Source organism: Columba livia, chromosome 11, assembly GCF_036013475.1.
Source record: "Columba livia isolate bColLiv1 breed racing homer chromosome 11, bColLiv1.pat.W.v2, whole genome shotgun sequence".
In the NCBI taxonomy this organism is placed as follows: Eukaryota; Metazoa; Chordata; class Aves; order Columbiformes; family Columbidae; genus Columba; species Columba livia.
The window spans coordinates 15,462,948-15,477,040 of record NC_088612.1 but is presented as its reverse complement, the minus strand read 5'-3'; the positions used below and the strand labels follow the sequence as shown (position 1 = coordinate 15,477,040).

Sequence of the window (14,093 nt, the reverse complement as noted above, 5' to 3'; positions counted from 1 at the left end):
AAGAGCCATTCCTAATGGATATATATATATATATATATTTTACAGGCAGCTTTCTTGCTATGGAACGCCTTGCAAGTACATGACAGATGGAAACACCCCCTGCCCAGCTCCCCTCTCTCTACAAAGCTTGGAGTGACCCACTGCAGCACCAACAGAGCGAGAATGCCAGGAATCTCTGGTATTTCTTGCTTTGCATAATGGTTCTACTTAAAGACAGCCTTCTATATAATTGCTTTTAAATGGGATTTCTCTGGGGTTTGTATATTTAAGATGGATAAAGGCTTGCTGCAAGGAAGAACTTTCTCGCATGCTTTCAAGAAATACTTTGCACTGCTCAGCTCAAGTCAAATGTGCAATGAAGATCACTTTTGTCTCCCATGTTTTCTTATGAGCCCTTGTCTTTTGTCTGTGCGGTTACTATCAGGGCTGCTTTCTCAAGAGTGGGTCTTTCTTTTTTTGCAGTCTAATAACTTCTCTAATGTTTCAGTGCATTACCTATCTAGTTTTGGAGTCTGTTTCTCTTTACTGTCTCATTTCACAAGAGATTTTCTTAGCCCTTGATTCTCTTCTTGCTTTTTAAAAAACCTGTTCCCTCAATACGCCATATACACATCTCATGTCTTCTACTTCCTGAATATTTCACTCAACCTCAGCCAAATTAAGAGGAAATCTTTCAGTTAGTAAAATGTCATAGAGGAAAGATACCAGCAGCACCATCAGCAAGATCTTTGCCTCATATGCTCAAATGACCTAGAAAAAAAATCATGTATTACTTGGTTATCAACTGGCAGATCCAACAGAAACTACTTTCAAGGGTGGCACCTCGTTCCCTAGTGATCCGACCCGGGAAAAGATGTTGTAGTGACAAAACACACTTGGACTCAGACACAACATAGAATAAACATACACATTTTTTGAAACTTTTTACATTTCCATTCAGTGGTTCTCAAGTCGTACTAATATGTAACACATGCATAAGCTAAATTTTCATTTCACTGTTGACCTTTTAAATGTGACTAGTCAGAACGACTTGTCTAAAGTGGGCAACATATGCCCCTAAATACGACCAAAGTCCCTTATTTTACATAAAGTGTAAATCAAATCAGTCTCCTGCATTCACTTGTCCCCCCCCCCCTTTTTTTTTTTTTAAAGGAAAATCTAAACAGAGTTGGCATATATCATAAAAATGTTTACAGCCTTTGTGGGTCCCAATGGCATATTTCTTCACCAGGGCTCATTCTGTCATATCTATAAACTTTATTCTTAGCCAATGGCAAATTATCTTGGTTTAAAAGACCAGTCTTACTACCAGCACTTCACTTGTATGTTGGCAAGTTTAGATACTGCTACTTAACAGAAACTTCCTTGGTGTCCTGAGGACACCAGCAGTTCATCAACAATACTGTAAGTAACCTCATCTCTTTGCTGTAGCAAAGAAATTCCCTACTCATACACAGATTCAGGAGGCTTGTTTCTCCATCTCCCACGACAAACGCTCTCCCCACCTTCTTGAGCTAAAGTTCACTGGCTTTTATTTCCAGTCCATTTCATAGTAGGAACTACTCACTTACTGTGGTAGTTTAACAGAACAAAGGAATCAAGTGTTAAATTAGGGGTACAAATTTCCTAATTTCTCTGAAGATTTAAATTTCTATTCCCAAGAGGCAGATGAAATTTCCAACTCAGCAGCTAATACAACAATAACTGAAGAATGTTCTGTGTCGATTACTTCATAGGTAACAAAAATCCCATGCAGGTGGCTAAACTTAGTGGATCAATGGTGAATACAGCTATTTCAGATGAACGGACTGACTCCTTAGTGAACGATCGCTGTCATCAGTGCAGGACTCACAGCTTGGCCAGAATTTCTAAATCAGAACATGGCAAATCAGAGTGTTTCTGATTACTTTTTAAATCTATTTGAGGATGTTTTGCTGTCTGTGGAATGAAAGAAGCTGTTCACCCCTTTGGTCACACACCAAGTCTGAGCAAGTACTGGAACTGGAACTGATATGACACCACTTCAAAGACAGGGCACACACAAGTATCAGCTACAGCTGTACATGTGGATTATTCTGCTGCAGTGATCTAAGTTACACTACTTTCATATCCAGTTTACTGTAGGCACATTTGAATCAATTTCCATAACAATCTGAGGAATTAGATTCATCCATTAATTCATTAAATTAAAACTATATAAGCACAGCTGAAACAATTTCAAGCGCATCCACAATAACTAAATCAATCCCATTACATGAGTGTCAATTATTAATCTAATGAAACCTTTAGTGATTGTTATTGATTTGTTTACTAGTAAAATAAATATTTTCAATTTGGCATTTTGAGTGAATCCATGTGACCTCTGGTTTCCGCACAAGGACACACACACACATGAATAGATGTATGTACCTATAGACAATAATATCTAGCCGAGTGCCTTGTTTTTCACAGAGCTAAAGAACGTGCAGCTTTCTACCAGTGTTATGATATAGACCCCAACAGTAGCAGAAGTCACAGAACAGGATTGGAGCTGACACATAAACTGGACACACTTCCTTTAAAACCAGGCATTTGAGAATTGCAATTATCACTAACAGGATGTTACTTGAACTTCTAAACTGTATTTGTCTAAATATGTTCCTGTAGAAGAAAAAACAAACAGTAAGTAAAGTATAAAGCGCTATCTGCGTATCCCAATAGCTGCTGAACAGAACCGTGCCTGCCTTTGTGATTTTTCACAGGGCCTTTCTAAATTTGTGGTGCCACGGGAAGCTTCAGGCCCTTGCACAGGATTTTTCCAGCACATGCTGTCAGCCTGTCCCGGTGCAGCCCCTGACATGTGATGTGCGGCAGCGCGGCGCTGGAGCTGCTGCTCCCCCGGGCGCTGAGCGGGGCTCTCGCGCACCACAGACAGACATGAGTCGGCCCGGGCAGCCTCCGCACACGGAAACCACAGTCCGGCCACTCTCTGGGAATACTGCGTACGTGAAACACAAATTTTCACATTTACAGGTCCAGACTTTTTATGTCTTAAATATAGATTCCCTCCCCTCCCGCCCAATGCCATGTCTGTGTGCAGGAAAAAAAAGCCCTGCAGAACTAGAGGTGAGCTAATAAAATATGAACGGTATCTTCCTTTGGGTAAAAAAGAAATCTGTAACTCCACAACAGAATAAAACGGTCATGATACTGGGTATCTGCTTCAGATCTTGTTTACACTGGCACAGGTTAAAATAAACCAGAATCAAGTTACCAGTTGAAAACTACAAAATGTAATTAAATCCATATTAAAAGTGTTGATTTTAAAGAAAGAGGAAAATAGTACCAGCTTATTATTTAAGGAATGAAAACAGCTTCTAAACTTTTTGCAAAATTTTTTTGTAAAATTCAGCTTCTATAAAAATAACTCCATTATAATATTAAATAGCAACATGACCACAGTAAAAAAAGCTTGGCTTCTAACGAGTGGTTATTTAAGAATGGGATTTTCAACCTGGAGCTCCTTCTCCATCTTGTACATTTTCAAACTTGTTTCTGTAGGAACACTATTCTTTTATTCAGCAGAGCAAAGATGGAGAACTGCCAAACCGTTATGCAAGATAATGAAGCAGTTTCTCAGAGGGTGAGAGATCACATGAAATCACATGCACTACAGAGGGATTAAAATTTAAGGAATGTCAAAAGTTTTCCTTCCATTAACTTCATAAATTACATGAGGGTTTTATTTTTTCCAAATATCTACTTTGCTCTCCAAGTTTTAAAAGTACACAATAACCTAAGGACTTGAGTTTTCAAAACCCCGTGCATTTTAAACATTTTTCATATGGACACTGAATTCAAATCCTAGCTGAGAGAAAAATGTAATTTCCCGTAACAGTGATGACGGCTCAAACTAGAGCATTTTTTTTTTAAATCTTTTTTTTTTCCTCTACTGCAATAAATGATACCGATAAAATTAAAGTTTTAAGAAAACCCAGATTTCTGCATCTGCATAGATTCCCCTGCTGCTTATGATATAACAGTTTACATTTGCAAGACCACCTCTTTGCCACAAATCTGCTCTTAGCTCTGCAAGTCATTATACTTTTCCCTATCTGGAATTTTACGTTTCAGTTTCAAATATCATTTTTATCAAGGATTCTGTGAGTAGAACCTGTCATATTGATATAATCATAGAACTGATACTTCACATAGCACAATGCACCCAAAAATTCGCAAGAGGACTGTATACGTAGCACCACCTATCTAAAAAGAGAATTTTCAATAGTTGTCTCTACTCCAGCATTTCTTTACAAAGAGTTAAAATTTTATCTTCAGTATGAATCTCCTTTTTACAATCTATTTATGAGCTATGCTGATGATTCTTCAGCAACTCAAAGAATTCAGTTCTGAAGGACCTAATAAGTAGTTCTCATCAAGATTAGTTTGATGCAAAGTGAGGTAGACATGGTCTCCTCAGAAGATGTTTCAAAGCTGTATTTTTCCCTTTGCCACAACTAAACTAACTTTTAAGTTCACTAACTTTTTATTCTCACTTTTAGAATATCTAGTACAAGAATATCAACATTTTGCAGATTTTTTTTAACATGAAAATGCATACCCGGAGACGTAATGTAATAAAATAGGCACATTATATGTTCTATCATAAATTCTAAGCTTTTAAAAAACTACTTTTCCTATACTGTACTAAGTAGTTTAATCAAACAACTACAGAAAAATAATATAATGCAGAGAGCCCTTTAAAGCTTTTTCCTTCATTGGAAAATACAGTTAAGGATTAATGATATGCATACTAATTCAAGGCAGCCACCATCTTTACAGCTTACAACACGCGTAGCTAGTGTACAGTTCCAACACGGAGTTCCCACGCTACACCGATAATCACTGGCTGCACAGTTTAGAAATCTGTCAGAAAGGTCAGACAGACTGGTCCTTACAGCCCCAAATAATATACTGAACTCCAAATCCTATACTGGAGTTATGGGCTATTCCTTGAGAAATACAAATAAGACTATTACAAATGTATTTATAAAAGCCCCCCAAAGTAAAAGTTCCAACCCCCAGCCTCTGCCCAACAAGGTCTGTAGCAGATGAGAAGCCTTACATCCCAGGAACATGTAAACGAACCCGGATTCCTCCTGAGAATCTCTCAACTTTTACTAGGTATATATTACATTAATTTTAAACAGACTCTGATAGGAATATATAGAGTTCACTTGAGACAACTGTCAGCAAGATAACTTTTCAGTAATATCAATCCATCATCGTTTACTTAAGATCCTTCAGTATCACAAACGGCTTTCTATTTTAAGATATACAGCTTTACATATTACTCTACAGGTCAGGTAACCTGAAAGAAATATACAGCTTTGCTAAGCTCAGAAGCTTACCCAATGTAATATTGAGATACTTGAGAAGACAGCTGCCGTACTATTAAACCAATAAACACAGTCACTGATCCTCGGCTTCTTGGCAAGAATTGCCTGTCTGCGCAGAAAGAGGTTGCTGGGCTGCTCAGTCATGTGTCCCTTCAGACATTGGTAATATTTTGTTATTTTGCCAGTATTCATTCATGCCTTTTGGATATGATCCACCACAGCCACATGCACATGCAGATGCCCTGGACTGACAACGGGTTGTTATGTGAATGGTCTCCAGGTCTAAGTTTAAGCAAGAACAGAGGAGAAATGCTGCAGTGGGACAACTATAAGCACGATGGAACAAGCTCTGGGTTTTCAGCTGAAGAACTACAGACCATTCTCGAGTAGGCAGAGCATGAGAGAGTATCCCTGTGGAGAACCTTGTGCTGGCAAGAGATGGACAGGATGACCTAACAGGACTTTTCCATCACTAGGCTATGATTCTCTGAACTTCATGCTTTTTGACAGTATTAAAAGTTCGACAGGCATTTCTCTTCAGAAGAGGGATTAAGGTCAGTAAGAATCAGCATCAACTAAAAAAGTGCACATGAGGCAATTGTGGTGGCAGTAGGCACTAAGAAATTCACAGTCAGAGAAGTATTGAATGCTTGTGTCTTCTCCACATGCTATAAAGTCTGACGTAATCAAAGCACTTAATGGAACAACAAGAATTATGAGATTCCTGCTTTCACACTGATTTTTCTGTTACAGTGAAAAAAGAAAGGTGTAACATGATATAAAATAAAAGCAGCAAAGGTCTAATATATAACACATAGCAAAGGCACAAAAAAAAATCCAATTTAAAAAATTATTTTGGAAACAAATTGCACAGAAAGTCAGTCATGTTAATCAGCACTCATCACTAAAAGCTCAATACCTATGAAGAAATGAAGTTGAAATTCAGGAAACATTTTTGTTGTAGTATCAAGGTGACACATGAAGAGATTTTTCGGGGAAATGTGAAGTATCTATATTTCATACTCGTATGTTTTCTTTCAGAGGGACTATCACAGAGATATGCTTCTTGCCTTGTAATACCTACACAGCATACATAGCAGGATGCCAAACCAAAGAGCAGATCCAACAACCATAAGACATAAACTGGAACAATCTACGCCAGAGGGACCAGTGTGTGGCTCTGGAGCCGCAGAGAGCTCAGAAGCAGCTCGAGTCAGCTCGGATCCATCGGGGGCCAGCGGTGCGGCTGTCCTGCAGAGCGGCTGCTCGGGAGCCCAGCGCCGAGACAGCTGTGACAGGGAGTCACTAAAGGGCTTCTGAGATGCTTGGTCACCATCCAACCCAGCTGTGCTGCCATCCTACGATTTTTAAAGCTGTCCTTCCTTTCAGTTCTCTCAGTGTACCAGGAAGGTACCCCTGCAGTGTCCATGGAGTGTTGTATAAGCATGAATAACAGAGCCAAATATTTAAACTTTAATGTTAACAATTTTGGTAATATGTATCAGCATAGAAAGAATCATTACATAACTTAATATTCCCACCACTATGTGATGTTGCACATTCTGTCTTCTCTGCAAAACATCACAGAATTTGACATCCAACAGAACTCAATGTGAGGAAAGAAAACATTTTGTTTTCTGAAACAGAAGATTGCAAAGAAGATGGTACTTGTTTGTAATGGCACCTCATACCTCAATAAGCTACCTACACACTTCACCCTGCGCATGCTCCTGTTCCAAACTGAATTTTGCAGTTTTCTTTAAAGAAGGACTAATGAAAGAATTACAAGTTCAACATGGGAACCCAAGAGAGGCCAAGACGTAGAAATCAAGCCAGCTGAAGTAAGAGAAAACTTGATTCAAAAGGGTTTGAAAATAGTTTCTGTACTTATTTAAATATTCTGGTATGTGTGTGGGCTGGGCTTAGATCTCAAGGGAAAAGTAATGAGATAAAGCCCTTTCCGCTGGTAAACAGTAACTGCAAGTCAGCAGCTTTGTTTCTAAATTCGCTGGTCCTTCCCAGTCCTAATATCTGCTGCTTGTCACATTGCAAAAAGTTGGTGAAAGCAAAGCCAACCAGCCCAATCAAAACACAAACCCTTAAAAATGTAGCGTGTTTCAAGGATTTCCTGTAACTCAACCATCTAAAACAATAACTGACCATTTGCCTATTAACTTTTATGATTGTATCAAAGATATATTTAGAATAAACAGAAGTTTTGAGCTAGATTTACTTGAAAGCACCAGCAAACCCGTGAACCTGCTCAGAGGAAGAGAAGCTTCACTGTGGCCACATCACATTCCTCTCACCAAAGCAGCAGTAGAGCTCTGTCCTGCGGGTCCTGAGCTCTGTCCCGTGGGTCCTGAGCTCTGCCTGCAGACACGGTGCACCCGAAAAATCCCTGAAAATCTAGTTAGCCGTGCCGTTACCCTACTGTGTTCTCTTTTGCAAATGCCTGAGAACACACCTCCAGAAAAGCAGGTTCTAAAGGACAAGGATGAAAAAGGAAGGATGTAAAAACGCTTAATTCTCTGCTCTCTATCCCCCAGGCCAGTTCTTGTCAGAAACACCTCTGTTTGCATGTGAGGGAGCCAGGATGACCAAGAATTCAAATTTTCTATTAGTGGGAGCAATACTCTGGTTTTTAAATTGTAATAATCCGCTTCTGAGGATTCCCTTCTGATTCTTGGACATCAGAGAGAGTAATCCCATTTAAAGTATTAATGGAATTTAAGAAAAGCTATTAAAAGTGAAGACTAATGTGGTCTAAACACTATATGGCACTAAAAAGATGGAAATAGCAAAGTAAGATTAGAGGTAGGCACTGACAAAATTGAGCTAAAGGATTTCCATTCAATTTTTTAAATTTCATTCCGCATGATTATTAATATCTGCGGTTTCCTTTCTGTTGAAGCAAAGAGGTAAGTGGTAGAGCAGCTGAAATAAAACCAATGAGATGGTGAAAGGTCCTTATGGAGCAAGACGCCTCACTTTGGTTTGGCACACGTGTGTGTTTGTCAGCTGCATTCACAGGGCTACAGGTTTGCTGGCTGCTCACAAAAAAATATTGCAATATATTGTTCCTTGGCACACTGGATGAATATACAATGGAATACTTTAAAGCATCAAAAACCCCTCTAACCTAGCCAAGATAATTAAAACTTGTAAAACCTGCACTTTTCACAGAAGTATCTTCCTGTGCTGAGGTAGCACAAGAGTGTTTTAGATCTCTTGGTAAATATTCACCTTCGATGTGTAATGCACATTTTTACTAGGTCAAAACATGGCTATAAAGTGAAGAATACAAATAAATGGTCGATTTTTGCGATGGCAATGAATTGCTCCATACTTCTGGACACAGCTCCTAGAAACAGTAATGAGTAGTAAATTAAAAAAAAAAAAAGAATATATGGAGATGACATAAAAAGCTGACAAGTCAGAAACAAAAGTGCCATGGAAAGTTTCAAAAATCCTAAACAATCAAGGTGAACAGGTAACATAAAGACAAAGCTCAAAGACAGCAAGCGATGCAAACTAAAACAAACCAACCCTGAAAACACTTTAATTTCCTCAAGGGATCAATAATGGGTCTTCACCTGAGTTCTGTGTTTATGTCTTATTCCTTCTAAATAGGGAACTACAGAACGAAAGATACAAGGTGGCATAGGAAAGTCTCTTTTATGAAGGAAGATAATAGACTGCAACTAGACAAACTGGAACGTTCTCACGACGGGTACAAAGATTCTCTCAGATTACCAGAAATAAGATTTAATAAATTAATACCCAAGCTTACTAAAACCAGAAAAACAAAACCAAAAAATCCAACACCTAAAAAGAACAACATTTTAAAAATGTGGCTAAACTACAGGATTCATTGTCAGGGGAAGTTTTCAGGGCAGAAACTTCACCTCTGTTTATGTAACAGAGATATTTGCATCTCAAGAACACACAAACGTTGTCAACAGTTGTGAAACTGATATAAAACTTTGCCTTAAGGCTTAAGCTAATATCTTTTGAAACAAAAGGAACACGGAGTTATTTAGGGGAAAGATTTTCATACCTATACATACTTGAAACACCTCCAGCCTCTGGCTGTAGCCGTTCTCAGAGACAGGCAGTTGTGCTACTGTCACCAGTCTGTTCATTGTCATTTGCTGCCCTCACTGATATTAAGAGTATGTAAGTGGAATATTTAATAGTTATCAGAGATTGAACTTTTCCTTAGGGACAAAGTGGTCATTTGCTAATGATGCTTTGCATGGACACTGTAAGCCCAAATGCAATGTAATATTCTGTACAAGTTATTTCTACTGCTCTGTACTGCGATGTACTTTGTAGCAGAGCAGCTCTAACTTAGAATATTATCACATTGCTCACTGCCTTATAGCATTCCCTTCCCTGCACATTCCTCCATTTTCAAAGAGAAAATCATGACCGCATTGAAAACAGGCAGAGATTAACTGCTTTGCACTGCATTTCTGGTTGACTGATACTTGCCATTTCTAGGGATGATGGAGAAGTATATATTTAGAGACATGGCCTCCTAAGTTAATTTTCTTATGTTATTACAGAACATATATGAAAGCACATGTGTTTTGTAAGAAAGCACATGACCAATATATATGATTAGACAAAACAAGTTTATATATCAGTCCAGTGTATGAGAAAATTAATTAACATATTTAGCATGCAGAGAGATGGATTTCAGCCAGCACAAGACAGAAGGAAGGGGATTCAAGCTCTGAACATGGTGTGAGACAGTGAGAATTGGCATTGGGAAAAAGCAGGTAGGAGGCTAATTAGCACAAGATTTGGAGAATGGGAGAAAATGCAGCAGTGTGAGAGGAGAAAAACAAGTGGCCCTCATTAGGAAAACTCCAGTAGGCTTGCCCATGGAAATATTCCTACGTTTCTTATAAAAATGCTTGACCATATAGTAATAAATTCTATTCATTTCTCAGATCCTACTGTAAGCTATAAGCTTCCTATCATGCACACCGGCATTCATTTGTGGTGAAAGTATTCTCTTCAAAAACTTTTTAATAAGGTTCAGCATTAAGTTACAGGTAGCACCAGATAAGATATAGTTTGTCTCGTCAATTTTTCTAGCTGCTGCTTCTGCTTAAACCCTCATTTCTTCCTTGCATTCAAATTGATATAGCAACACCATTTACACCACATTTAAATTTAGCCTGTACACAATTGTGAAAAGATAGCTAGCCTCATTTAGACACTTAATTTGAGTTGTCAAAGCTGCGCAGCGAAGGAACTGTCAAAAGGTCTGAAGCTTCTCTTGTCATTACAACTGTAACAAAATCAGTCTGGAAACGTGGAATGGTTCAAAAAAATTAAAAAAAAAAAAAAAGGAAGGAAAGAAGAAAGAAACAAGAAAGTGTAGTGTGGTGTATAAACCCCTAAGCACCACTACTGTTGTATCACAGGTATTTCTCAACTGATCCACTCTGCAACCTACTCAACGTGATCCCTCGCGGACAGTGATATTGGTGATTCTTAGCAGGACAGCTTTCCAAAAGCAGTTACCTGACTTCATTACTCAAACATCCAAAAAGGTCAAAAAGTAAAGTCAAGAGGGCTTAATTACAACACAGTATTATTTACTTGCTTTTTAAGTTCATTAGTTTGATTAACTGTACAAACTGAAAATCATAGCTAAGCAAAGCATAAGCAAGTTGCAGAAACTGTCCCTACGGGTCATGAAGTAATTGTTTACTGAAAATTAATCTAGCATATTTACAGGCTAAATAAAAATGTTTCAAAAAGGAGAAAACTGTGCATTGCATATAAAGTTTCTACCTTCATATCAAGAGACTGGACCAGAACAGATCAGCTCCTGCAACTGAAATGAGTGCAGCTGTATCACTGCTGGTCTTGCTCTGCCAAAATTCAAACAGCTTTACCTCTAACTAAACTTCAGTGCCTAGTTTTTGGAGAAAACTTACACAACCCAGAGAAGCAGTCTACAGGAGTGCAATACCGCCTTGTCTTTGATATCCTTTCAACACTACTCTCTAGATCTTGAACCATCTGAAATCCGATATTCTAAAAAAAAAAAGACTGGAGTTTTTTATTTGCCATAATCTGATTCATAAAGCATCTTTAACATAAGACAATATTACTGTATAATAGTTTAATAGCGTCTTTAAAGATTCATTTACCTTATATTGAAATGCATTTTAATTAGTTTAATCAAAGAGTAGAAAGCAGATTTAGATGCTTGTACATCCTTTGAGTGTCAGAATAATTTATCTAAAACTTGTCAAACCTTTAGTTCATGTAATTTACTCTAATTTAACAAAAACACAGTTTACTGGGTTTCAGGTGCTTGGACCTGCCAAGCTTTGCAGCTGATTCACCCTCATATCAAACACTTAAAATCTTGCCCAAATTTAGTTACTTGTGCTGACTCATCCTAGCAGCTACATTAGATGACTCTTCTTCGCTCAAAACAAGGCTGAAACCCTCCATTTCTTCCAGCCCCCTTACATTACGCAGCGGGTCTGTCAGAGGCGTGTGCCGGGGTGCCACTGAAGGGCTGCGCGCCCAGCGCCCTGTCCCGCAGCCCCGCTCCCGAGGGGGCGGCAGCAGGAGGCTGGCATGGGACACAGCTCTGCAGTGCTGTCCCCAAGGGCAGGACAAGGGCAGGGGACTGCAGCCTGCAGCCCACACGCAGGGGGCTCCAGCTGCGACAGAGATGGCACAGCCCGGCTCGGCCAAGCGGCTGCTGTCAGGATTCCCGACTTCCCGCTGCTTCTGCCCCTTCTCCTCAAAGCTGCACAGCCTGGGTTTGGCTTATTCTCCTCCATCCCCTTGTCTGCTCAGGTTTAGACTCCAAATTCCCTCCCCTCTTCCACTGGAGGCACAGTCCCTGCCAACTCCTTACTTCTGGCCCTGCTCCCAGGCTTTCTGCCCCTGATTAAAGGATAGAAAACCTCTAAAGGAGATCACGCTTTCTTTACATAATCTATTTAATAATACTTTTCAAGTAATTCAAAGTAACTCTCACTCCTGAAAAGATCTCAGAAGGACTCCAACGATTTAAAAGACTAAAATCTGTGTTGAATTATTAAATACAAAGGATGACAAAACCCACCATTGTGAGCTTCCACAAATATACCCAAAATACCACAAATGCTGCCAAATTCAGTCAGTCAAAACTGTGAGTCATAAGTGACTTAAAAGACATAGAGCTTGGGTGTTTGGGTTCCTTGCACATTTTTTCAGGTTTGGCAATTTCTTGTCCTTTCTTATTTGAGCTTTTGGTATATGCCACAACCACATTCTAAAGCTGTTCCCACAGTTATGAGGGAGGGGGTCAACGAAAATCTTCCTCAGGAAGAAGAATTTTAAAACCCCACACCACATACATCGAAAAGGTTGGACTACAACTACAGTAAATGGCAACACCATACCACTGTGCAGCCCAACTATGCACCCTACTGGTGTTTTTACAGAACGACTATGAAAATACATTGTGTTAACAAACAGGAAGATTTTGCTCAGTTTTAGATTTCATTCCATTTGGTTAAAAGCCTCTTTAATTAGGTATACATCCTTGCATTCATTTATACCATTTTTATATATGCTGTAAGGCAAAAGATGGTTTTTCCTTCTCAGTACAATCATTCTAATTCATGTGCAGGCAGGGTGGCACACACAGAGAAATCTTGGCTAGACCGGAGGCTCTGGAACTTTTGTACTTCCTGAGGCTCCTGCCCATAAGCAGCGAGGCCACTGCTGACCTCAGCCCCCAGATACCCCACACCGCACCTTTCTCTCAATGCCCAGCCAACTTTGGTAGAATTCCAACACACATCTTCATATTTTTCTCTCTGTTCCTTAGCACCTCTTCAATCAGAAAGGCCCCAGAAACTCTTCTGGTACAAGAATGAGTTCCCCCCAGCCCCATAAGTATATCTAATAACAATAGTTGCTAAGATGACAACTCTTATTCATGTTGAGCATCCCCACAGGTCATGTTTAGATGCAATCAGCATTTCTAGTTAGGGGGCATCCTAAAGTACTACCAAGATCAGGCTCATTCATCAGCCATGCAGTATAAAGTTACCAGTTATGGGTCTCTTTCTTCTCTGTGTCATCTTGTTCCTCATCAGCAAGGACCTGTCTGAGAGCATTTCTTTGCACTCCAGAAAACAGGAACAGTTGCATTGGAGAGGTGGCCACTGCTGTTCTCAGATGTTCTGTGAAATTTGTTTCCTTTCTCTGCACCATTACAAACGAACACAGTGATTGTCCAAGACTTAGGGTTCCTGCAATAATCTTAAAAAAGAATGCTCTCTTCTCTAGTATCACATTATGAACCATAAACAAAATTATGACAACTAATAATCTCAGAATTTTTTTTTTTCAAAAAGCAATTTTTTAAAAAATAAACCTATTACTCTCAGTCCTCTTCCTCTCAGTTGTACTTTATTTCACCCAAGGTGTTTCCTCAATGATATTTCTACTAAGAACATGCAGCCTTTAAACAAACATTCCAGACTATGTCCTTTGGTTGAAAATGCACCGGTTGAGTTTCCTCCCGTGTGCTCCCCTGCAGCACCCTTGTTTTGCTTAATCCCACATTTCTCCCGCTCATTCTGACCTGCACAACAATCCCTCATTTCAATAAGTTCAAATATCCTTATACAGGGATTTCTCCATTGATGGGATACTGAGCATCCACTTCCACTTCTC

General features: G+C 39.2%; 1 protein-coding gene across 12 annotated transcripts in view; it reads right to left on the bottom strand.

Moving 5' to 3' along the window:
* The window catches only part of TJP1 (tight junction protein 1), a 186,714-nt gene that overhangs the window by 119,888 nt on the left and 52,733 nt on the right, over nt 1-14,093 (bottom strand). Inside the window, exon 1 of one of the 12 annotated variants that reach the window (XM_065076034.1) lies at nt 5,391-5,537. The exons of the other annotated variants lie outside the window; for them this stretch is intronic. Within the exon in view, the coding sequence (XP_064932106.1) occupies nt 5,391-5,522 (132 nt within the window). The 5' untranslated portion in view covers nt 5,523-5,537. Of the gene's footprint in view, nt 1-5,390; nt 5,538-14,093 lie in introns of those variants that run through there. 12 annotated transcript variants of the gene reach the window in all.